Source organism: Channa argus, chromosome 20, assembly GCF_033026475.1.
Source record: "Channa argus isolate prfri chromosome 20, Channa argus male v1.0, whole genome shotgun sequence".
Lineage (NCBI taxonomy): Eukaryota > Metazoa > Chordata > Actinopteri > Anabantiformes > Channidae > Channa > Channa argus.
Window position 1 is genome coordinate 13,246,527 of NC_090216.1, and position 26,394 is coordinate 13,272,920.

Genomic DNA, 26,394 nt, shown 5'->3' on the forward strand with positions numbered 1-26,394 from the left:
ACAGTTAAAAACGTAAAGTTCAAAGATAGCATGACGGCCTTAAATATAGTCTACAAGCTGCAAATTACCTCCAACACTGACCAGGTGTTAATACTTCTTCTAATTCTTACATATGGGCTTAAAGCATTTATTATCTTTTGCTTTGGGCAAAATATTTCCATTTTTTGTATAAAATAAAAAGAGTATTAAAAAATAAACCTTTTTATTATTGAAATTATTTGTCAAAAAAATGAACTATACAAGTTATGCAGTTGAACGTCGCTTAGGGCGATGATGTGTCGCGGAACAGGCAGTAAAAAGCTTGGTACACATTTTTATCCAATGAAAACATCAAAACAATTCCTCGTGACAAGAGTGAAAGGATAATTGGCCAGTCAAAACCCTTATCATCTAAATAGGTGGGTCTTATTTAATTGACAGCTAAGTTGACAAATAACTCAGAGGCTTTAAACAGCTCAACCAACAGAAATACCGGAGAGATAGGGTTGACGTTTCCTTCTAGCCAATCGTGATGCAGCTCAGAGTGACGCATCCTCCCATCAGCTGTTTTTGTTTTGCTGTGTGACTATTGGAAGTTATTAGCACAATAGCGGCAGGGTCGAGTAACTAAAGCGGAAAAGTCTCATTTAGGTTAATATTTTCTCCTGTTTAGATTCGGGATAGCTCGACTGGTGAGTGGTGTGTGCCATTTGAACCAGTCTGCCCGTACATTCCTCCGCCTGAACACTGTGAGCGTGGCGCCTGGAGTCGGGGAGCAGAGGAGGGGAAGCGGGTTCCGGCGGGGATCGACCCGGGCCCAAGGCCTCCGACCTCGACCAGCGACAAGAGTGGGATTTGGGTGGCTCGAATGGAGGCCCAGGACGCACTGGATGGCCCCGGAATGCATCGAGGCTTCATCTGTGCCTCTTTTAACCAGGACACCACGTAAGCGAGCTACGGGCCGGGCCGATGGATGAGCTAAATCCTACTGATGCCCCCCCGCAGTTGTATAATTGGTTTCACTTTTATATGGTTCATTTCAAACGAGTCTAAGCCTGTTAGTGCCTTATTAAAACTTCGAGATGAGTCCCTGTCAGCTGAGAATGAAGTAGGCCACTGTGTTAATCTTCAAGGCCTGTTGCACAATAAGCAATAACCAAACTTTTGTCTAAGGTGTGCTAACATCTTATCTTACTGGGATGTATTGAATTTCTATAAAAGCTTCTCACGCACACTGCTGCTTAACTCCCCCTGGATGCATAACAATTAACACATTACTACTTAATAATTAACATGCAAGAGTATGAGCAAATTTAGTAAGTAATAGGCTGTCACGGTATTATTAAAAGCAGCTTTACAAACAGTTCCTGTAACGTTTTGACGTCTCACACCTGTGCTGGAGGCGTCTGTTGTAACAGGCTTAGGGATTAATAGAAGATCAACTATGAATTAAAACACTGACCCAGCGCTATATTTTTCACTTATTTAAATAAATAAACATCGATTGAAAAACATTTTCAATAATGTTTTTATAAAGTTAATTGGAATATTATTTTGTGTTTGTGTTATAGAGTTTGACCGATTTGACTGATTCACCAGTAACTGGAGCATTCAGACACAGGTGTAATTATAGTGCAATTAAAAGTGAAAACTACCAAGGGGGTAATTCTTTTCGATACCCACTGTAAACTGAACAAAATCATGATATGTACTGCACAGCTCCAAAGCATCTACTCAGCCTCGATCTGACAAGGGAATGTCTCCAGTCAATCAGACCTCATGCTAATCTTACACTAAAGCCAGAGATGGTTCAGTTATTAGGATGTTACATATAATGTAAGAGCATGATCATTCCCTGCTAACAGGGGAGTCATCTCGATGCTGCACTATTTTCTAAACCGAAACTTAGGCCAAGTGATCATTTTACCTCCTGATGTATGCTGCACTTTTCTGGTTATTGTACGTTGTGTGTGTGTAATAAATGTGTGACCACAAATATAACACATCAGATTATTTATGGAGTACAGCACAGTAATTACAGTGCTATTTCACAATAACAATGGTGGATGTGGCTGAAAATGTCTGCATTGCGTGTGTTTTTATTCTAGTTCTCTGTCAGTGGGAACCAAAACTGGCTACCGGCTTTTCTCAGTCACTGCTGTGGACAAACTGGATTGCATCCATGAAGGAGGTAAAAGGGAAACTTTTTGTGTATATGGTCACATGACAATTATCCTGTAAATTCACAATTACAAACCATGCATGCTTTGCTGCTTATTTTATTATAAGTGGTATGCTTGACAGCATCCCAAGATTATACGTATGTCTTTTTGAATATATTATACATTATATACATGATGAGCTTATTATTTAGCAGTTTTTAAGGTGTTTCTCTTATCTAACTCCTAGTTGAGTGTCCAGATGTGTATATTGTGGAGCGGCTTTTCTCCAGTAGTCTGGTGGTGGTCGTCAGTTTGTCCATGCCAAGGCGCATGAACGTCTACCACTTCAAGAAGGGTACAGAGATTTGTAACTACAGCTACTCCAATAACATCCTCTCTGTCAGGCTCAACAGACAGGTAAATACAGAAAGTGAATCTCTCCATATCTGTCATAATTCACATTTGTACATTCAAACGTATTATATCCTGGTAATCGCGCTGTTTCTGTCACTTTCCATGTTAATGTCAGCGGCTGGTAGTGTGCTTGGAGGAGTCTATCTACGTCCATAATATCAAAGACATGAAACTCCTCAAGACACTGCTCAACACACCCAGCAACCCCTCAGGTAATATCCTAATGTCCTAAGATATTATACCGACCCTGACACATAGATTATGCAAATAGTGTAATTCCTACAGACTCTAACCAAAATCTTTATAACTTCAGTGTAAAGTACTATGAACTCAACTTTTAATATGTAAAATAAAGAATTTATTTCTTGTGACCTTTACATTATGTTGCTTTAAAGCTACTTGCCAGACCATACAATACCAATTTACTTAAAAAATAATCAAAATTCAACAGTAGTGGCATGTGGCGATTTTTTTATCCAAAGGACAGTACAGTACAATACAGGACAGGACAGTACTAAAACATGGCCCCAGACAAATCATACACAAAATTGCACTCCTTCGTAGGTCTCTGCGCTCTGTCTGTCAACCACAGTAACTCCTACCTGGCGTACCCTGGCAGCTCCACCATTGGAGAGATTACAGTTTACGATGCCAACAACCTGGTGAGGCTACATTCAACTCTAACATAGCAAGGAAATTTGTTGCTGTTGTCATGTCTCTTTAAGACTCTATGGGGAAAAGCTGCCTGCTCATTAGAAAGTACCTGTTTGCCACTTTAGAGCACTGTGACGCTAATCCAAGCCCACGACAGTCCCCTGGCAGCCCTCACCTTCAACGCCTCTGGCAACAAACTGGCCAGTGCTTCAGAGAAGGTGAGGACATGATTTATTTTTTTGCCTCCTTCTGTTTTATTGACCAGCAGCTTATGTCTGACCAGTTCTCCTTATACAGGGCACTGTTATCAGAGTCTTTAGCATTCCTGAAGGACAGAGGCTATTTGAGTTCCGTCGAGGGATGAAAAGGTCAGTCTTATATTTTCTGGCAGTTCAATCTGAATCTATTGAAAAGAAAAGTGTGGAAAGAGTACACAAGCTGATATAGGCTTTTTTTTATTGCTGGAGGGCATAGGAAATCCAAACATTCAAGTGAATCTTCAGCATTTAGTTAGCACAGGTTTGGAAGACACTCTTGCTGCTCATAGCCAGTGGTAGAAGGCTAAACTGTATAATAATAATAATAATAATAATAATAATAATATTAATAATAATATTACATCTAATTTATAATGCACTTTTCATTTTAAAAACAAATCTCAAAGTGCTACAAGAAAAAGGAGCATAAAATATACAAACATTAATACTGAACAAACAAGGAGCAGTTATTTAAATGCTTTCATGAAGATGTAATTCTTAAGGGTCCTTTTTAAATGCAGCTACAGTCTGTGGGCCCTTTAAATGTTCAGGGAGTTCCACAGGTTGGGGGTGGCTGAGCAGAAAGTTCCATCTCCCATAGTCCGTGACTTATTTACAGGGGTATGTAGCAGGTGGCCGCTTGTACAACAGAGATAGCGGCATGAAGTTCGCTGAGTGATAAGCTTCTTGAGGTAGGCCGGAGCATTGCTAGGGATGCACTGATACTTTATTAACGCAATTTTATATTGAATTCTGGAGGAGACCAGGAGCCAGTGAAGGGACTTGAGGATAGGAGTGATATGCTCATGTTTACGCACTCTCATCAGGATCCTGGCAGCTCTGTTTTGTATATGCTCTCGGGCCAGGGATCCTGAGGAGCAGTGTGTTGCAATACTCAAGCCTGGAGAATACAAAGGCATGGACGAGCTTCTCTGCGTCAGATAGGGTGAGAGTGGGACGGAGATTGGCGATGTTTTTAGAGGTGGAATACAAATGACTTACACAGATGTATAATGTGGTTATTAAATGTTAGGTGAGGATCCAGACTCAGACCAAGGTTGATAATTGTAGATGAGAGGGGAATTTCCTGTCCGGAAAAGGTGAAGTTCGTTGATGAAAGATGACTGGGCCTGATGTAAGGTGCTGAGCAGTATGGCTTCCGTTTTTGAACTGTTTAATTGGAGGAAGTTTTGGCTCATTCAGGCCTTTATCTCCTCCAGGCAAGTGGTCAGCGTGGACAACGGTGATGACAGTGATGAAGATGGCAGGGCAGCATAGGGGGTTGAGTTGGTCTTGATGTAAATCTGTGTGTCATCAGCATAGCAATGGAAAGAGATTCCATGAGAGCTGATGACACGACCGAGAGGGAGCATATAAAAAATAAAAAGGATCAGTCCAAGGCAGTACCAGACAGTCCATTGTCACAGTGGAGTTGACTGAAGAGGATGAGGTGATCCACGCTGTCAAAGGCTGCAGTTAGGTCAAAAAGAAAAAACAATTTTTACAATATTGCCTTTGAAAAAGTTAAGACAATTGTAACACTGTTCCACTGTGTTTTCTGTATAAATTTTAGACTGGGGTTTCAGGAGATGGCTTATTGTGGAAAACAACTGCATAGAGTTTCCAGAGATGTTGTTGATGATTTCAGAATAGTACTGTGACCCTGCATCCTTGAATGATTTTGCGGCTTTTTGGTTGCTCCTGGTAAGAAAGCCTGCGCACAGAGACCCCAGATGTATTCAAATGCACCTCGCGGGCACGGGCAACTGCCTTCATTTTCCGCAGCTCAAATGTGTATCAAAGGGCTGGGTGAAAGAATGTCACCGTTCTGGTGACACGGCAAGAGTCCACTCCCTGCCTCCTGGCTGACTCGATTTCTGGAGGTTTAGCACTGACTTCAGCACTAATACCTCCAATAGTGGCGTTTCTGATGACGTGTTAGATGTGCGACGAATTGCTCTGGAGAACAGATTGAGGGGATGGAATCGGGGTCACAAGCTGAGAGCAAAAAAGCTTTCGACGGGAACTTCAGGAAGCGGGGTATAAGCATGATTTCAAGCCGTTTTATGGCTGAGATGCAGGCTACAGTGGAGAACTTGTTGCATTTTAGCAGTTATATGGTAACATCATCTTGGTCGTGGACAGGGCTAGCCTGTAGCTAAGCGTCAGCTGCAGGCTGGAGACACAAAGATGCAGACCCACAAGTCCAGGCGGAGTGGTCCACAGCATGAAGACACCGGGAGAAGCAACTTGTGGAGAGTGATTGAGGGTTTTAAATCGGCACGATACGGATGCTGAAACGGTCAGTCGGTATAGCTGCATGACCGTAGAAGCTAACGCCGGGTGCTAGGTAGACTGATGGCCAACAGGCGACGACCAGGCTAAAACACAATACAGAACAGAAACAGCACAAGGAAACCACTAGAACCAGGCAAAAGGGCAGCAAAAACGGCAGAGCTCACAGACTTTATTGGAGGGAGACGCCAGCGTCCTCTCCTTCTCAGTCTCCCAGGAGTGTGAGGTCTGTACAGTTTCCAAGTGTCCAAGTACCAGTGATTTGGACATTGTATGCATTTAAATAGTAGAATCATTAGACTTGGAGACACTGAAAAGGCTAATTTACACTGAAACGTTTTTATCACTCAGACAATGACATTTTCCCATTTAGTCTAAATTCAAAGTCTATATTTGGGTTAAATGTGGACTCAGTTTTGGTGATGAATAATTACTAAAAACAGCGATCAGTTTTGTCTATCACAACCTTGTATTTTTTGTTTTCAATAAAGATATAGCATTAATCTTGACTCTTTTCATCTTGTCTGTTTCCTGTGTGTTAGATATGTTAGCATTAGTTCACTGTCCTTCAGCGCAGATGCACAGTTCTTGTGTGCCTCCAGCAACACTGAGACAGTCCATATCTTTAAACTGGAGCAGCACAGCCCCAGGTAAACACTCACACTATTTGTTTCTACTTGATGAATGATGTCATTTCAACTTACAAGCTTGGATGCAGTGTGTGGATAAAGCTGATTTGCTGGCACAGATCAAATCAACCCTAGTACTTTATGTCAAAGGGGATTCATAAACATTTCATTGTTAACGTGTTTTCCTATTAAGAATTGGCTTTACATTATCTTCGGTTTGCCGAAGACGTGTTTTGCCTTGACAGTTTACAACGATAAGTGATTTGCAGAAGTCCTTGAAGTAGTAGTAATTGAAGTAATTTTTTTTCTGAACTTTGTATGGCAATGCACCCTCTGCTCTAATTCAAACATAAAGCAATCCACCTGTGTTTCTCTAAAATTAAAAAAATCAGTAGCTTACCTTTTAAAATTAAATTTGACAGAAAAAAAAATCAAATGTCTTAATTAATGCCACATTGCTTATGCAATTTAATTTATGACATGTTTTGTCTCCTTACAGCCAAGAGGAGTCATCTCCTACATGGTCACAATATGTAGGCAAAATGTTCACAGCAGCCAGCACCTACTTGCCCGCACAGGTGTCTGACATGATGCATCAGGACAGAGCCTTTGCCACTGTTCGACTCAACATGTTCGGTTTAAAAAATATCTGCGCCCTGGCTACGTAAGGCAGTGTGAAAAAGATACAAGGCAGGGATGTTTTATTCCAATAGTATGTATTTGAGATGTACTAACATCTTGTGTATGTTTTGTTGTCAGGATACAGAAGCTCCCTCGCCTGCTGGTGGCTTCCTCAGATGGGTATCTTTACATCTACAATGTGGATCCACAGGATGGAGGCGAGTGTGTCCTTGTCCAAAAACACAGGTGTGTCTCTTAATGGGCTGCCTCAGGCATAAATGTCAGCAAAATAACTTTAAAAATTACTACACTGAACGCAGTGGAAAAGTGAAAAAATATCACCACTAAAACAAAACCGTTGAGATGCAGAATGAATGTGCTCTACTATGAAAATTCAGGAATTTGTGATGGACTTTCCCAAAAATTAAGAAATGATAAGTAAAAAGCAGTTATTGAATGTATTTAGGCATTTTCCATGTTTGGTACAATTGTAAATTTGTATTTCTTATATTTACAATTTAACACGCTTGGATGTTGTGATTTTGTTAATTTGTTTTGGTGTTTCTGCAGGCTGTTTGACTCCAGTGAGGATCCGGTGGAACACAAGGACAAGGAAAATCCACAGGATGTTGCTCCTCAACCAGCCAGCCAATCATATGCTGCCACTGTGGCTCTTCCTTCCACCTCACCCTCTACCACCACTCTGATGGGTAAGATTCTGCTATGCATAAAAATTAAACAAACTCTTCAAGATTCCACAGCAGCACCCTGAACTGGAAACCCAGTTGCTCCAAAAACCCAGCTGTGCACTATACTGTCTGCAAAAGCAGTTTAAACCAACTTAGAGTGTTTTGGCTCTAAGTTAGAAACCCTAAAACCTAAAACTCTACAATAGTGTGTTAGGTCAGATCCTACAAAGTTATACAAAAATTATTTGTACTTTAAATGATTGATATTTGACAGATTTGAATGTGCATCAGTCCAGGAAATATCCAATGAGTGTGGGACTGCTAATTTAAGACAGGAAATACAGTATAAATCCTAATGCAGTGTCTAAAGATTTCTGCTTCTTTGGGGAAGCAAAGAGTACAAGCACACAAATTTCTCATCTTATCCATTTGAAGTTATTTAAAACAATCGTGAAGTTAACTTATATAAGGTTTCCTGAATCCAATTTCAGCTAAAGTCTCTACAACAACAAAAAAAGTTTAACAGACAAAGCAGCTGAGGCTAGAGTAATTTGAATGTCCATAAGAACATTTTAGTAGCAAAAGGAAGCAAAAGCCTTCTCAGCCATCTTTCTTTTCTTCCCAGGCTACTCTGAGGACGGTGGAGCACAGAAGGGTGAGGTCATCCCTGAGCATGAATTTGCTGAGGGCCCTGTCTGTCTGGATGACGAGAATGAGTTTCCTCCAGTCAGCAACCAGACTAACTGACCAAACTACCCCAGCCCCCTCCCCCCCAACCAAGAACCTTTCTAAACCCTTCCATCCCTGCATAACAACCAGAGTCACTCGTTTTAGACAGGGAGGATGGACAAAAAAAATTCCTGATGTGTTGAGGCATTGTAGCACCCCTTCCCTCCCACACATACCCCTGCTGGTCTAGGGTCAAATCTTCCTGGCGTGTCTGTATTGTGCATCGCTCTCACTTTTTGCAAGGAACAATGACTAAACAAAAAACACACCAAATAAAGAAGAGTTGATCCCGTCATAGAATAAGAATAAGCTCCACAATTAACTCTTTGCTTTGTCAGATTCAAATGTTGTCTGAAGGGCCCCGATATTAACTCCCAAAAAAATGCTATAAAATACTTCTTAAACCTTTTTGTTTTTTTTTAAATAATGAGCTGACAGCACAGTGACAATATTGTTGCACAACATTATCTTGGTATTGTTCCAACAGAGTTTAAGTTAAGGAGACTGAACGTTACAAGATAGTAGAGGAGACAAAAGGCGAGCCTGGCCTGCAGTGTTTAGTACACGGGCCAGATTCACAAAAATGCTCTTACGAGAGATAAGAATTCACCTGAGGTCATTTTTAGCATATTGTTCTTACAAGCCCAAAGTTGAATTACTCTAATCTCTTAAGTGTATGTCTTGTTTGTTGTCATTAACAAATCTTAGGAATGAACATTCGAAGATCTATCTTAAGGGCATTATTGTCGATCAGACCACAGGGCATTAAATGTTTCACAACTCAAGAAAGGAGCACTGGTTCACTCATGATGGAAAAGATGTAAGTGTGATACACTATTTAAATCATGATACGTGCAGTAAGTATTATATGATTTGCAGATGCAGCTGTGATACTAATTATGGTAGCGGAAGATGAGACTAAAAAACTTCAGCGTCACAAATGTAACCTGACAATATATCTGGATGCTTGATGAGCTGTACATGACAAAGTTACAGGTCCTTGAATTTCAGTGATTCCCTGAAGACCTTTTTATTTACTACATGTTGCTGAATATGTTAACCTGTACGTCATTTTTACTTTGATGTATTAAACGTTCTTTTACAATATGTTTTAAGTATTACACATTGACGCATAGAATTACCATGCGTAAATATATATTGAGGATTTTTACAGTGTGTGTATAATGTGTATATAAATAACATTTATATATAGTAATGTCAAAAGTAACATGGTAATAACATTTGATTTGCCAAAAGGTGGCGCTGTTAGGACGCCTGTATGCTGCATTGAGCTCTTCAGTGCTGGACATTTACACCACACTCATTAAAGTTGACAAAGTGATTCATTCTCTGCACTGCAAGTTATTGATTTAGAAAATAGCATAGTTTATGTTGTAAATATTTAAATTGCATATTAAATGAAATAACGATGACAGAGTTACATATCTGGATATTTTAAAGGATCGTTTATGCTCCCTGATATCCAGTTGTTAACAGAGAAAGTTTCAATCATGTAAACATTTTGACTTTTTCAATTGATCTTTAGATTGATCATTTTTTTCCCAAGTAACTGACCTCACAAAGAACTACATTGCTCTGGCTCTTTCTACTAGCTGGTTAAAGTTTGACCGTCTGCTTTTCTTTGCTCTCTCCATTTGTTTGCACATCTCCTGCCGCATCTGGACATTGAACTTCCCAATACAACACATTCAACAAACAAACAGCTGAGCACATCCAAAGGAGATATTTGTCTCCACATCTGTGTGATTCTCTTTTGGCCTTTAGTGTCAGTGTTGTGTGCGAGTTTCCCACCCTCAGCCCTGCATGTGGCAGCGGCAAACAGCCTGTTTTGGATCACAGCAGGGTGCAGCTGCTTTGTTTTTGCTGTAGTCTGCTGTGGACACAGACTTGTCAGTGGCAATGTCCCATAAAAGCTTCTCCCTCTGGCGGCTGATCCTCTCTGCTACCGCCTGGTATTCAGGTGACCTGACATCCAGGGGTGTTTCCTCAGACTTGTCATAGTTCAAATCAAATATCAACGGTGGGTCATGGAGCTGCTGCCTTCCCGTTGAACCACCACATGCCTCAGCTGCACCTGCAAGGGAGCAGGGATGTTTGAGTTTTAATCTATAATCTTTCCTCCACATTTTGATATTTTATTTAAACTCTAATGAAATCTCATCAAATCTTAGTATTTCCTTCACTAATGCTAACAACTTATTAGCTAAATAACTAAATAGCTAAGACAAAGCTGAGACAACCTGGGGTCCAATGTCTTGCCCAAGAAACTTTGACATGAAGGTAGGAGAAACTGGGAGTTGAATATGACCCTATGGTTTATTGATAACTGCTGTACCACCTGAGCTACAGCGTCCAAAAATGTTATCTCTGTTAAAGAGTTCTGCTTTGTGAAGCAGTTCCGATTACAATATTAACATTACATTTTTATGACATGTTAGCATTACCTGTTATGTAGAAAGCTTTGTGTTTCCCTGTTCGAACTGTCTGAACGTCACCAAATGTCCCTGCAGCACCACTGTTAGGGTGGAAAAGGAACTGCAAAAGAAGAGGAGTAGAACTAATGACTGCAACAAGACACTGGGAACACAAACAAAACTAAATATACTACTGTTAAAGTAAGATTAATAGCAAAACTAATTAGTACCTCATGACCATTCTGTTCACCATGCAAAAGTGTGTTTGTGGCGTCAATGCCATCATAATGTCTGTCAGAAGGGGGAATTACCCCTGCCAGGGACAGAAGGGTTGGGAAGATGTCCATACCACTGCAAGAGGCCATTAAAAGAGATTGTATTTTTAGTCTGTAAAGAGACCAACTAATAAACTCAGAAGAGGTATATATATCCATCTGTCATCTGTTAACAAGAAATTTCAATATACTGTAAATTTGCAGGAGTTGGAGAAATTACCATCCTAGAGCAATATTTGGCATTCAGTATCCATGAACGCATATTCCTGTCTAGTGAACTAGGCCTAGGCTGGTTGTTTAGTTAATATTAAGTCCTTGTGTGCTCATAAACGACATAACATAAACTTGGCATCTATTAAAATATTGAAAGTCTACATAAAAGGAAATACCTGAGTAAGGCTGAGCTGGTGGTGTTTGCAGGTACCCTTCCAGGCCAATAGGCTATTGTTGGCACCCTGTGACCTCCTTCCCAAGTGGTCTGCTTAGCTGAGCCTCCACCTAACACATTTTAACAACAAACTTTAGAAAATGTGACTTATTTCAAAGGAATAAAATGTACTGTAGTGCCATCTACCACCATACAACTGAACACATCACTTCTTGTCATAAAAGAGGGATGAAAGTGTACTTCATACCTCTACTTGTTTGCCACTTTCCTATAAAAGGTCCCACATTTCCTGCATACTGGCACTTCTGTTCCCAAGGACCGTTGTCACCTAAATACACACACATAAGGTTGCAATTAAGGCTTTTTAGGGTAACAATTAAACTAGTGGTGTTGAAGGACACTAACCGGTGAACCAGATAAGAGTATTGTCTTTGTCTGTGTCATCAGAAGCAACCTTTACTGCCCCCACCAGGTTGTCCATCTCTTGCAGGCTGGAAATGTATACGTTGACATCATCTGAATGATAGGTGGAGGAGGGGAGATCGGAAGGGAGTGGAGGGGCCAGGGGAACATGCATATGACTCAGTGCTAGGTAGAGAAGATATGGCTTCCCTTGTTCCCTGTGAAGATTGTTAATACATTGAAACCATGGTGGAAAATATGTGTAATACAATATTTGCTACCCACAGAGTATAAGCATATACAGTAATAGTGAGGTTTCTTCAGACATTTTGACCTGACCCAGCATGATCATATATATTGATCCATTCTCATTTATATTAAGTACAGCTGTGGATTTGTTTTTAATATGGGTTTAAAAAAACAAGAAAGGCTGCCAATGATATGAACAATATTGTGTTCCCTATGCAGTAATTGCAATGTTTGCTACCAACTGATAAAGAAAACTGAACGTAAGTAAACTGACATCTATATTCTGGATGTAATCATTTTGGAAACAATTTAGTTGTGGTATTCATAAGTTATAAACATGCACAGTGGAACAGGTTTTCTATTTTAAAGTACATGCTGTCCTTTCATTTTTTCTTTGTAGGAATGTGGACTTTCTAACTTTCTGAAAGCCTGGATACTGTTGGATCTTGACAGCACATAACTGCTGCAATGGTGATGAAAACAAGTCTTTTATAGACAGCTGCAACCAGCAGGGTTGACTACCGTCCCCCGTCCCTCCATTACACACACACACACACACACACACACACACACACACACACACACACACACACACACATTTTCTATACTGTACTCATAATATCTTTATACTGTAAAGTTACAGTGAATATGCATTGTATTTAATTTGGCAAAATTTTAAATAAGTCCTCCTTGACACAATCAACACAAAATTGTCCCCAAGTTTTCATAAAGGCACCACACAAAATGAGGCTATTTTAATGAACTATATTATATGGTATTAACAGGCTATCTGGTTTTGAATACACTATTAATATGAATACAGACACCTGATCTAGAGTTACCGGTAACCGGTAACAAAACATTGCACTTGGGTGACGTCACTTCTGTTACATGTTATAATGAACATCAAGGACACAGAATGACCATCACATTTAAAAGGTGCTTGATCTTCTCACAGCATACAGCCACCAGTGTGCCTTTTAAAGGAAATGTTAGCACCTGCTTCTGATTTGTTATATCTCCCCTCCTCGTGTTTTCCAGTACAGTACAAGTATGTCCCCGGGTAATGATCAAACATGACACAGTGGTCAGATCTCTCAAGTAATCCCAGCTGCACATAGGCAAAAACAAGACTCTAAACTAATGACATTCTGACAGAGAACTAGGTCCTGTTACTGGACATACACAGTGATGGCCAGACTACCTGTATCTTCATGCTATACAAATTAAAGGAACAATGATTATGAGTCCTTGGATGTGAGCATACTGAAATAGTGTGTATTTGAAATGTTACAGCCTTCAAAATACAGCAGTTTTATTAGTTTGGCTCAAACAAATAGGTTGCACAAGCAGGCTCAGTAAAGTCTGTATTTTTGTACTAAACGTTGAGGACCTGTTCATTCACAGTGTATTTGTACTGCAGCAGACTGTCAACATCTAGGACAGGGAACTCAAACAGAACATTCATGTAGGTTAAACAAATCCTTCTAAGGACAATGGTGCTGTATGTTGTACACACTGTAAAGCCTAAGCAAAGTTTTAGTGCACTCTGTACTAGTGAACAGCCTAATATCAATTTTTAAAAATAATTTATGTAGCACCTGATTTGTACCTTGCATTGTGTATAATCCTGATTGCAGCAGATTTGTATTGTTCTGTTAGTGTCCACAGATCAAGTGGTTGCTCCACAATACTGCTGTTTTCAATCAGCGGCAGACCCACTTTGGAATAGCAGCCTTTGTGAACATTCTTCTTCAGCCTATAGCATAAGAACAAATTTTACTAAGTACATTGTATCTGTGAGTGTTTTTGAGGCTAAGGTTGTAAAGTAGTTAAAGAAGTGTAAGGGGGCAGGGTGTTGGCTGATCACATAGGAAGCATTTCATACTATTTACAAGTTGTAAAGCTCTAATTGTTGCAAAGTAGGTTTGGACGGTTGCGTCTATTTGGGTTTGGTACATCTTAAGCTGGTTATGGCTACCCATACACATAAATATTACACATGCACACACTGTGCTATGTTTCACTTAAACATTAACATTTTAAGATTTCTTTTCAATTCTGCATAACCTTGGTAAGCCAATGAATCTTCAACACAAATATCCTTTAGTTTCCCTTGTAATAAAAAGTACTAATGGCAGAATAATAAGATATAAACAGACTGAGGTGTAACCCTTTAGGTGTACCCCAAATTTTATTTATTTAGACTATTTTTGGCCAATTCTTTATTTATATCTGAGTGGGATGTTTGTTAAAGTAGGAGGACAGAGCCAAACCTGAAAACTTCAAGTCCATATCTGCCACAGGGGAAGCACTGGGGTAGATTATATCCTGGTATGTCAGTACAGCCCATGTCATTACTGTACGGAATACCTAAGTAGTAGTTAAAACCTATGCAGGAGACAAGGACAATGCTGAAAATATGTCTGTCATGGCAGCCAAACATAAAGCACCAGTGTTTATTCAGGGGCTGTGTGCCCTAAATCGCATGGCTTTTTAATCAGAATGTTGTAACCATATGTGCCTTGATATGATATGCACCACTCCCTTTTAAAGGACACAACATACATAATTTATCAAGTGATTCTGTCAAATGAAACAGAAGGAAACGTTTAGCTAATTAAGCTATAAAACGAACACGTAGGCTTTAACGTTGTACCCTGGACCTGTGCCCTGTGCTTCTTAGTGTTACAACTGCCATAATGATCATGCAGGGGGTGGATGCTGAATCAGCTGAAGGTGAAAAGTCAGATGCATGTTAGTTATCTCACACACAGCTGCAGGGAGCTGATTGCTGACTCAGTTTTCTGCAGCAAGGCTGATGGCCTCAATTGCTCACACATTCAATGTCTCCAGAAAAGTCTAGACAGTCAGGCTGATGATGTTGTGCAACAGATAATAAAGTATAGTTGTGTGTGTTGATTCCTATCTCACAGTTTAATGTGTAAAGTACAAATTAAATTCATTTACGTAAGCAAGTCTTCTGTCTTTATTTTTTATTTGTCAGTGGTACACTCTATGTACAGTGGGTTCAAAAAGACTTGAGATGTAAATTTCAAGTTCCCTCTTACCTCTGTTTGTTGGTCTGTATGGTCCATTGTGGCCTAAATGCCATTTCCCAATCATGCCGGTGTAATATCCTGCTTTCTGTAGAAGCTGGGGTAATGTAACTTCAGACAGAGGAAGTCCAGCTACAGAGTCCACTGCAAAGTTATGAGTCACCCCATTTCTTAGGCCATAACGGCCTGTCAAGATGGCAGCACGGGATGGTGAGCAGGTTGATGCTGGGGAATGAAAGTCTGTCAGTCTGGGGGGAAGAACATGGTTTCATTAAGTCCAATCCCTATACAGTATAATATGACAGGAAAAATATGTGTTAAAAGTATGATTTAGGGGCATGACTAATGACATGACTAGCATATCTGATATGATAAAACATTCTTGACCTTAGTCCTTGCTCTGCCATCAGGTTGAGATAAGGTGTGTTGTTTGTTTTAGCTTTAGGCTGGTTAACATCCAGGTCACCCCAGCCTATATCATCTGCAAGTATGATGATAAAATTGGGCTTTTTACTGGACTTGTTAACTGTGGCTCCATGTTGAGACATAATGTGGAGCAGCAGTCCACAAAGCAACATTCCAAACAGAAGAAACAGAGGCTCTGCCATTTTGGGTCAAAACCTGCAGAAAAGTCAAACATATTTAAATCATAGGTAGCATATAAAAAGACACAACAAATGTTTTTGTATACAATACATTTATAATCCAATGTAAACCTTTGCAGTATATTTTTATGAAATGCATGTGTGGTGATGAGTTAGGGAGACGTGGCAACATTTGTCGACTTCTCAGGCAATTTTGGTTTGTTAGTTTTGTTTGAAAGCATTACAAATGGCTTCAAAATAAAACTAACAAATACTTAAATAAAGAGATACTTTTTAGAGGATAAATGTTGTTTGCAACTGTAACCAAATCAGGTTTTAAAATGGTGAACCTTGCTCTGCAGCTGAATTTTTTTTTCTTTTTTTTGTCCTATCGGCTTATCCTGTGAGTTCAGGGTCGCCACAGCAGATCATTGTCCACATGTTGATTTGGTACAGTTGGTTTTTATGCCGGATGCCCCTCCTTGACGCAACCCTCCCCAATTTCTACCGGGCTCGGACCGGCAGTGCACAGCTGGGGATAAGAGACACTTCGACATATAGCCAGTACTGGAGATTGAACCACTGACCTTGTGGTCCGCTGAATGATTAGCTTAAATATGATTTCACCCACTATAGTAGCTCTATACAGTAATATATAAGGAAAATGTTTTAAGGGAGTTGTTTTCCCTACAAAAAAGTTTCAGTGGAAATTAAGGACATAATTATGCTTCTGGAGTTGTGAAGTTGTTGTTGTTGTTGTTTAGTTAGATGTTCAGCTGGGATGTGTTCCTTAAAAACAAAACAAAATATATCTAAAAATTACACACTTTTGTACATAAAACAGGCAGACGGTAACTTTAAATTTAACAACTGAGTTCTTCATGGTCAAGTCAAAATACTGATCATACTAATCAGCAGATATAGTTGAGGACAAAAAAGTAAAATGTTGAATAAGGGATCTTACACACGAAGGTCACATTATATTAGTTAAGCAATTTATACAGTTAAGATAGTGGTGGTGGTCTTATAGACAGTAAAAACATTTATCTAGAACTGTGGCCAACATGTCAGGTCTACTGAGAGCACAAAGACAAGAAATGATTGAACATTTTTGGAACAAATTACAAAGAGGGAAAACAACACAAAACAAGACACGGAATAATGTTGCTTGACAACTAAGGAAGTTTGACTTCACCATCCACATTTCTCTCTCTCTCTCTCTCTCTCTCTCTCTCTCTCTCACACGAGCGTGAGCACAAACATACACCTACATACACACACACACACACACACACACCAGCCTGTGTGAACTCGCACTTTTTCCTGAACAATCATGCACCCTACGGTGCAGGGGGTTTGGGGAGTCTGCAGACGGTCATGGGGACAGAACTGGCTGTAACCAGATCTCTGTAGACCTTCCGTTCTCGCTCTTGGCTGTTAAGGAGGGGGTGTACAAGAATCTTAGCTTTGTATGAGACAGAGCGTTTGCTCGCGTAACTGTGTGTGTTTTTACGTCTCCATATGTAGGATACCCGTGTTTGTGAACATACAAGTGAGAACATGTGGATGTAAAGTTCAGTCGGTTACTGCCGCATTACTTGGATTACAGGAACTGTAGAACGAGGGAACCGGTTTCCGGCCGAAACCAGCTACACACAGGTGAGGCATTCATTACTAAACTAGGAATTATACTATTATAAATGAGTCTGCTTTAGTGAAACTCCTGTGTATGGCAAAATGTACATTCGATACGCCTTGAATTAAATATATGTCTCAAACAGGCGACGGGCAAATACTTACAGAGTGTTTCAGGGGAGTTATTGAAGTGGCACACCAACCACACGAGCTGCCGCCGGTCTCAGAGCGTTGCGTCAGCAACACGATCACAGAACAAACGGCCGCAAGTCTACGCCACTATGAGCACTTTTAACTTCGAACCACAATCCTGTCCGTAGTTACATTTTAGACTCCGGCATTTCCTATGAAGTCAAAATTGGGTTCTCACTAGTCCGAATGGTAATTAAATATATCTATATATAACAACCACATCTTTATTGGTAGAAACTGTATTTTACGATGTCCACAACTTCGACTCACTAGTCAAAACAAACTAGTCAAAAATTCCATAATACAGATATTTACAATACATTTGTATTGTACAACATTTGTATTGTTTCTAGTCATAATCCTAATTGTTTACATCTGAACTTGCATTTTGACTACTTATAAGAGAAATGATGGATATCTGTGTTGACATTTACTGCCCATAATGTATTTTAAATATTCCAAATTACATGGATATCCGAAATTAAAATATGAATGGTAACAAATGCATTTTTTATATCTAAAATGGGAATTTTTCTTCCAGAATATTCACCCTGAATATCTGAAATTGAAAGACGTATATATTATAAGCAAAAGTAACCTAATTAATGTTAAGTTAATCAGTTGTATATAGAATGTTTTTTGTAAAAAAAAATTCTTTTTGAATAAGAACAATGCAACTGTATAGCACTTTAATGTTAAAACTGCCATCTATGTTTAAAACATTTAATCAATAAATAAAAATAACATATTGGCCTGTTCAAAACAACTTAATTATTCAAAAATTTCTTCAATGAGTAAACAAAGGCTTGTGTTTTATGTGTGTTGTTAAAATAATTATTTAATAATCAAATTGCTGGGGGATTGTATGTTGTCATTTAGCCTAAATACAAATCTGGGGTTTCTTAATAGATTTTATCCATTGACGAAATGGCAATACTTACCTTCTGATAAGATAACACTTCTGTTATTTTACACAGAAATTTTTTGGAATTAGAGGAAAAACATTTTTGGGGAAATCCAGTTGTGTAATGTTTACCAGTTATCAGTGTTTGTCTATGCCTCACACAATTTATTATATAAAAACCTAATGGTCATCATATTCTTGTTGCTTAGTTTCAACTGTGGCCACTGTTCCTCTTTGTTTACACGTTGAATTTGTGAATAAACTCACTGACTCAGCTATACTGAAGTAAAGTGATAAAAACTTTCCAAGTATTAATTTAATTTTGTATTATGTTTTGTCAATTTTAACAGTTAGGCCCAATTCTTCACATTGTGAATATTAGTATGACATAATAATCTTAATTCAAGGTACACTATCATTGTCCTAACTATCATTTCCAGAACTTTAAACAGAAAATGTAATTATATCATCAAGTAGCTTAAAAACAAACTAAAAATCCACCTGCTTACATAGAGAGGATGGCATTTATGACCATGGCTTCACTTCTGTCTTGTTGTCCATCTTTACCACTACAGATATACCAAGAATTTAAGTAGAGAAAGGGAGTTATTCATTTTACTCTCCTTTATGATGATTACTCAGAAACTGAAGTGTTTCCTGGGAATTACTTTGGTGCTTGGTTTTTAGTCAACATATTATTACCCATAGCCTCCTGTTAGCTATCCAATTCTTATACCAAACTATTGCCTCGTTATTACTTTAGTAACTACAATAAAATTATTTTATCATTTTCAACAGAAATTACTTTGTTTTTTTTGTTTTGTTTTCTGTTCATTCGGCTTATACCGTGAGTTCAGGGTCGCCACAGCGGATCACTGTCCGCATATTGATTTGGCACAGTTTTTACTGGATGCCCTTCCTGACGCAACCCCCCTACCCTACCGGGCTGGGACCAGCACTGCACAGCTGGCGATTGCAATGGGCTAAGAGGGGTTCAGTGTCTTGTCCAGAGACACTCTGACATATAGCTGCAACTGGGGATCGAACAACTGACCCTGTGGTCGAACCACTGCCTTACCACCTGAGCGAAAGCGGCCCCTCCAATTACTTTGTTTATACCCCTATATTACCAACAGTACAACATGAGTTATTGCAAAGAAGGTTTCCCACTATCAGTCAGAATTCAAAACTGTTAGTTCACTCAATACTTGCTGTACATGGGCCTGTGGCAGCTGATTATAACAAATATTGTTTGTCACGCACAGTCATTTACAAAATACAAATATGTATTAAAGATTCCACATGCAACTTTGGGGAAATGCTGTGCAGGCAATAGCTAGCATTAATACAACACCTGAAATGAATCCTCAACATTCTGCCCAGCCTTTCAGATATTTGCTGTTGTTAAATGACAAGCCTCCTCAAAGAAATATCTAATATCTGCACTGCTGCGAGTAGGGTTCAATGTGTCTATATCACAGTAGCCTTGCACATTAAAATGTAACTTGGAGTATTTTTCTGTATTTTAAAAAGTTTTGCATACTGTGGTTTTAATTGTTAAAAAGGTGACTAATTATTATACAGACCAACAGCATTAATGTAATTGCATTAACCAAAGAAAAAAATTGGAGACCTCATCTCGTAATTACGAGAGCCTAACTACAAGTTACACAACTACAGATCTCATAACTACGAGTTATGTTTCTCGTTTTTACGAGATACAGGACTTAGGGAACATTTCAGAACCTGCCTTACATTAATCAGGTTTTTAGGATGTCTTCAGAACCACAGTAGTTTTGTTATAGTTTTCAATACTTCCAAAACCATATAGTACAACCCAACTGTCGATAGACAATTTGGCAGTTTTACCTTTTGAAATTGTCAACAAATAGGCTGTAAACTGAGCCAATTCAATTTGCAGCAGACAGTTAATCTTCATATCCATGGCAACACGACACTTCCTGTTTCCTGTATTAGTTGGTCACATGAGTCAAGTCTTTAACGTTTAATGTGACATTCTCTAAAATTCTATGTCGAAAATCACACGAAAATTTATATATACGATCATATTCAATAAGTCTTGGAATCGCCTAAATAAAATTGAGAATTAAGAATTAAATTAAGTTATCCTAAACCATGATGAGATTGTCGTCTCAAATAGCGATAAATTAATAACCACTCTCACTTTTCTCCACATCGTGATTGATGGATCTTTAGAAATGATTAAACATTGAATGTTAAAAGTGTTCACTCGTGAGAAGAGAAACAGGAAGTGTTATGTTGCTATACATACAGAAAGTAACACCGGCTACAACTTGGCCTAATTTTTAGCCTATACGTTTACATTTAGCAACAATAAATATGCCAAATTGGCTATTACCGGTTCATTTTTGCTTTGTACCATTGGATGTACAGATTTCCTCATATCAATGAAGGAAACTTGAAAACGTGATGACTGTCAGGAAAGTTCTGAATTGTAGCCTCAGAAAAAACATGCAGCGTTAAACTATATGCTGCAAATTGAACATCGCTTTACAGTCTATTTGTTGACATCTTGAAAAGATAAGTCCATCAAATTATCTATCGACAGTTCTGTTTTACTATAGAGTTTTGGAAGTATTGAACACTAGCACAGAACTACTTTAATACTGAAGACATTCTAAAAACCTGATTAATCTAAGGCAAGTTCTGAAACGTTCTCATATTTATGAAATCCCCAAGTCCCTCGTAATTACAAGAAACATAACTCATAAATATGAGATATGGATCTCATTAATTACGAGAAACGGTCTCTATGTCTTTGGTGAATGCGATGCGCCGCTGTCCAGCAGTGGTGACACTTCCTAATAAGAAAATCTGGGGAGGGACCTGAAGAACCCGCCCTACTAACCCTGGTGTTGGTGGTCCAATACCCATCTCCTCAAGTTAACATGCTCATGTGTCCCTGAGCAAGACACTGAACAAGCTGCACCTTTGTGTATTTCACTTGGTTGCTTTGAATACGAGCATCTATCTGGGGATAAAATTATGCAATATTATATTTCTTCCTTCAATGGTATACTATATGTTTAGTTGAAGAAGAATGTCACAGATGGGACTCTTTGTGTACCTGCTTAGATTCTGCATCTTAGTTCTTAAATGAAATTGTAACTAATTTTGAAATAACATGTAAGTTATCACTCCTGTGGTGCTCAACATATCGCATCCTAATACCTACTTTTCCCAGAGTCAAGACAAAATTGTAATTTAAATGAGTTGTAGGTCCACTAAAAGTGTGATAGCGACACACATCAAAAACCATCATCAACTTAATGCAGAAGCCAACTGCATTAATAATTTATAAGACCCACCCTTGTAAAGAGAGAGACTGAACTGTGTGGACATGCTGCTGTTTCCTCCTTGTTGCCTTTGGTTCCAGCTAAGACAGTAGTTATCCAATAAACAGTAGCTTGGCAGGGACACCCTGAGCCATTTTATTCAAAAGTCAAGCTGCTAATGAAAGACGAATGATATGACAGGGATTGTAGATGGTGTCAGCATCCTATCCAGCGTTAGCTACTTACAGGAGCCATCAAGTCAGTTAATTTCTGTAGCTGGAGACAAGGAGCAGATTGTCCCGTCTTCGTAAGCTGAACTGTGATGACAAGAGGAGCAGCTCAAAACTCTCAGGTGTAAAATCAGAGCTAATGTTGTTTTAAGCCGCTAGAACGTGATGCTAACGCATCAGTCTGCACAGGGCGGTGACGCGCACAGCCGTTTAAGCTGGCTAGTTTGTTGTTGGCTAAACTTGAGGGTGTTCATTTTCTAAGTCACGAAAGCGTCTGTAATTGTATCGCTGTAGGCTGCTTACGGTTATAAATACACTTGCACGTTTCTTTAGTGTGTATGTGTGCATTGTTTTTGTAGCTAAAAGAAAAGTTTATTTGTAGCTACTCACTGCGGGTCCCAGTGCTGTGAGGCAGCTAGGCTAAAGTTAGCTAATGGGATGCGCGTTCACGCTTTAAGGCGGCTCCAGAACAAGGTCACTACATGAATTTAGTGATTCTCAGCAGTTTTGCACCTTTTGTGATTTTTACTTTAAATATGGCAACTAATCACAGTATGTCATTTCAAATTAACATCTATGTATTTTTTCAGGTCATTTCTAAAGCTGCTGGCCACTGCTAGTCACTAACACTGTCATTTCTTTGTACAGTCATGACACTTTGTGGAGTCAAAGGAAGACGGTTTTTGGGGCCCAATGTGTACCCAGAGCCCCCTGATGGAGGCTGGGGATGGATGGTGGCTATGGCCTTCTTCTTGGTGGAGGTTTTCACCTATGGCATCATTAAGAGCTTTGGCATTTTCCTACAAGACCTGATGGAGGAGTTTAAAGAGACCAACAGTCGAGTCTCCTGGATTATTTCCATCTGCGTGTTTGTCATGACCTTCAATGGTAAGTACAGCTGAAAAGGTTAAGTAGTTGCAACCCTCCAAAACCAAATGCACTAGAAACTATGTTATGGATGACCATTGATCTGTAAGAATGACACTGTCTACACTATTTTTTTATTTGCCTCAGGTCCACTCTCCTCTGTGATGACCAACCGCTTCGGGTTCCAACTTGTTGTCATGGCTGGAGGATTACTTATTTCTTTGGGAACCATTGCAACCAGCTTTACCACCTCCATCAATCAAATGTACATCACCTATGGATTAATTGCAGGTATTGAACTGCCTCCTCATTGGTTTTCTCTCTCTCTACGTTTCATACCGAACCGAATTACAGTTAAAAACTTTTCCACTGTGCAGGCCTGGGCTACTGTCTGACCTTCCTGCCCACTGTGACCATCCTGTCCCAGTACTTCACCCGTCGACGCTCTCTGGTCACAGCTGTGGCTTCCACAGGAGAATCTCTGTCTATGTTCGCCCTGGCACCAGGTGAGCTCAAGAGCTTCCACTTGATGTTTTATGCATACACTTGGAGAAGAGAAATGTCAGTTTAGGGTTTATAAAAATCAGGTATTGGATGTAATTTTGTTGGTGAACACTTAATTGAATCCCTACTTTTGCCCATCAGCCTTTTCTGCACTGAAGGACCGTATTGGCTGGCGACATACCATGGCAGTGATAGGAGTTTTACAAAGTACTATCATCATTTGTGGTGCTCTGCTGCGGCCAGTCATGATCAAACCCAGGGGGACTCGTGAGTCGGAGATTGAAAGGTTGTCCCCAAAAGATCTGGAAGGCCTCACTACACAGGACAATGTAGAAACCACTAAAATGGAGGAGTCTGTGACAAACAAGGCCTCACATCCTGAAATTACCTCATACAATCTTGAAAACGAGGTAACTAGAGGCTCTGTGAGCACTGGAGACTCTGGTGTTCAGTCTTTAAAGGACATAGATAACAGCATCCCAGAGGAAAAGACTTTACTGCACAAAGAAGCATGGTCAGAGACAGAACAGCAGTCTGTGGAAAATGGTATGGCAGAAATAAGGGAGCCTGAGAATGAGGGGGGAAAAAACAATACAGAGAAACAAGGAGTGCAAGATGATAAAGGTAAAACAGATGCTGAAAAGCTATCTGCAAAGAATTCAAAACTCCTAGATTTCTCCATCCTCCGAGAGCGCAGCTTCATTTTCTACTCTCTATTTGGACTGTTTGCTACGCTTGGCTTCTTCGCCCCACAGCTCTACATTATTGAGCTGAGTGTGAGTCGAGGTGTAGAGCGGGATCGGGCCACCTTCATGCTCTCCACCATGGCTGTGGCTGAAATCTTAGGCAGATTTACCATTGGGTGGGTCCTAACGTGGGAGCGGGTGTCCAAGAGGAAGCTTCTCGTGCTTTTAGCATGTGTTATTACAATGACGGTGGATCTGATGGGATTTACTTTGGTTACGGAGTTCTATGGCCTAGCTATATGCTGCGCTTTGTATGGCTTTTTTATGGGAACCCTAGCATGCACCCACATCCCTATGCTGGCTGAGGATGATGTGGTGGGCATAGAGAGGATGTCTTCAGCTGCTGGTGTCTATGTGTTCATACATAGCTTTGCTGGCCTGGCTGGACCCCCACTTGGAGGTAAGATTGAGATTTTGTAATGAAAATGTACTTGAAATACTGATGATTCCACTTTGCTGTGGCTTTTATCTTTCAATCATTCAAGAATGCGTTATTTTGTGTAAAAATAATAATATATCTAATATTTGTAATAATCTTACAGCACATTGTCAAAACTATATAAAAGGAAAGAGAACAGATTATGTACAAAAAAAAAGATTCTGTACAGATTATGCAAACTTAACCTATTTTCTAACTGTAACAAATAATAAACAATTTTTTGTGGTACTCAACACTAAAGCATTATGTAAACTGTAATAGGTCATCGAAGTAAGACAAAATAAAACTAATGTCATTTTTGTTCAGTTTTGTGCCTTCTGATACCAGGGCATTTTCATCCTGCTAGTGTTGCACTTCTACAAATTTAGGTATAAAAAGAAAAAGGTTAGGCCAAAATAGGTGAAGAAGAAGGCAATTATTTATGACTTCCAGTCAGGTAGCATGGGTCGAACATTTCTCACATTATTTAACTCAGCACCATATGACATTATTATTATAAGGGTAATTTTCCAGATAGAACCCAGAACCACAGAAGTCACTGTGCTGTTTCCCAAGGTTGTATAGTTTCTCGTGAAAAGTAAAATTGTTGTGGAGCCACACTAACACTTCCTATTTTTCTGTTCTATCTCCAGGGTTTCTGGTGGATGTAACTCATAACTATGGATCAGCCTTTTACTCCTGTGCAGTCGGTATGGCAGTGAGCGCCGTATTTCTGGGCTTGGTCAAACCTGCTAAGAAAGGATTACTGTGTAAAAAAAGGGACTCCAAACAACCTGAAGACATACATGAAAGGAAAGGTGACTATGATGAACAGAGTCCAGTGCAGGATTTGCACAAAAAAACAGACAGTGTTGAGGAATGCTCTGAAGGACATGACAACTTGGCCCACAGACAGGTGGGCACAACAAGAGATGTCCAGGAGGTTATACATTTTGCCTGAACTGCTAACATAACTTTAATAAATGGGTTAAGCCATACAACACTAAAATGTTATCTAAAGACTGTTGACTGTGTGCTAAAATGACAGACCAACATGAAGTGTTTATGGTTTTCCACTGTAGGTCCTTTGGGAGCAATCTTGAGAACATTTAGATCACAACATGTGCATAAGAATTATAGACCTGATATACCAACCTTTTTTTACTTGAATCAAAAATGATAAAGTGAATACATGTATGTTATTAATTAATTAGCTTTAAATGTGTAAATGTGTGTGAAATATGATTGGAAGGTATGGACCTATTTATAATGGATTATGCATGATGATAATGTGCCTTAGATTTTAATATTTAAGAGAGAAAATGTTACACTAATACTTGATAAATGAATTCCTTCTCATGATCATTACTACCAAGATCATCAGAGAAACTGTGAAGCAAATGTAGCTGCAAGGACAATAAATTGCACAGATTCTGTAACATGTGTTATAGAAAACACATAAAGCTCAGGACTATGTAATTACAAGCATTTTTAATCAAGCTGTCACCAACCTGACAATGCACTATTATGTAACATGAGTTGTCTGACTCAAACTCTTTTATAATTACTGTATGTTCACTCACAATAAAGCAACTGTGATTTGAACTTCTCAGCTGTCTCATGACACAGTCATGTTCACTTATGTTAAATGTGAACCTAGTTTTACACATTTGTATCTTTAGTTTACATTAAAAAAAACTGATTAAACGATTTTTTATTCAATCTAAAAAACACAGGTGTCCAAATGTGTACAAAGTGAT

The 26,394-nt window shown here is 39.3% G+C and overlaps 3 protein-coding genes across 8 annotated transcripts; 2 read left to right on the forward strand and 1 right to left on the reverse strand.

Annotated features, from left to right (window-relative positions):
* Positions 1-524: 524 nt before the first annotated feature.
* wipi1 (WD repeat domain, phosphoinositide interacting 1) lies at positions 525-9,862 on the forward strand. The gene is made up of 12 exons (XM_067488114.1): positions 525-924; positions 2,088-2,170; positions 2,389-2,558; positions 2,671-2,767; positions 3,120-3,217; positions 3,335-3,427; positions 3,507-3,577; positions 6,304-6,411; positions 6,890-7,054; positions 7,150-7,257; positions 7,582-7,721; positions 8,326-9,862. The coding sequence occupies exons 1-12, from the start codon at positions 848-850 to the stop codon at positions 8,445-8,447; spliced, it is 1,332 nt and encodes a 443-aa protein (XP_067344215.1). The 5' UTR covers positions 525-847; the 3' UTR covers positions 8,448-9,862.
* arsg (arylsulfatase G) lies at positions 8,675-22,547 on the reverse strand. 5 transcript variants are annotated; one of them, XM_067488111.1, is made up of 11 exons: positions 22,490-22,547; positions 15,625-15,858; positions 15,250-15,485; positions 14,455-14,569; positions 13,791-13,937; positions 11,933-12,147; positions 11,775-11,855; positions 11,529-11,637; positions 11,095-11,215; positions 10,895-10,985; positions 8,675-10,524 (listed from the first exon to the last, which is right to left on the reverse strand). In XM_067488111.1, exons 2-11 carry the CDS (start codon positions 15,843-15,845, stop codon positions 10,244-10,246), a joined length of 1,617 nt encoding a protein of 538 aa, XP_067344212.1. In that variant the 5' UTR covers positions 15,846-15,858; positions 22,490-22,547; the 3' UTR covers positions 8,675-10,243. The 5 variants fall into 5 exon arrangements, with proteins under 5 accessions (XP_067344212.1, XP_067344213.1, XP_067344210.1 ...); XM_067488112.1 differs by having other exon boundaries at positions 15,625-15,718; positions 22,116-22,524; XM_067488109.1 differs by lacking the exon at positions 22,490-22,547 and adding an exon at positions 22,116-22,217.
* LOC137105637 (monocarboxylate transporter 7-like) lies at positions 17,091-26,239 on the forward strand. 2 transcript variants are annotated; one of them, XM_067488106.1, is made up of 6 exons: positions 17,091-17,480; positions 22,748-22,987; positions 23,114-23,257; positions 23,344-23,472; positions 23,612-24,616; positions 25,288-26,239. In XM_067488106.1, exons 2-6 carry the CDS (start codon positions 22,750-22,752, stop codon positions 25,593-25,595), a joined length of 1,824 nt encoding a protein of 607 aa, XP_067344207.1. In that variant the 5' UTR covers positions 17,091-17,480; positions 22,748-22,749; the 3' UTR covers positions 25,596-26,239. The 2 variants fall into 2 exon arrangements, with proteins under 2 accessions (XP_067344207.1, XP_067344208.1); XM_067488107.1 differs by lacking the exon at positions 17,091-17,480 and adding an exon at positions 22,099-22,221.
* Positions 26,240-26,394: the final 155 nt, after the last annotated feature.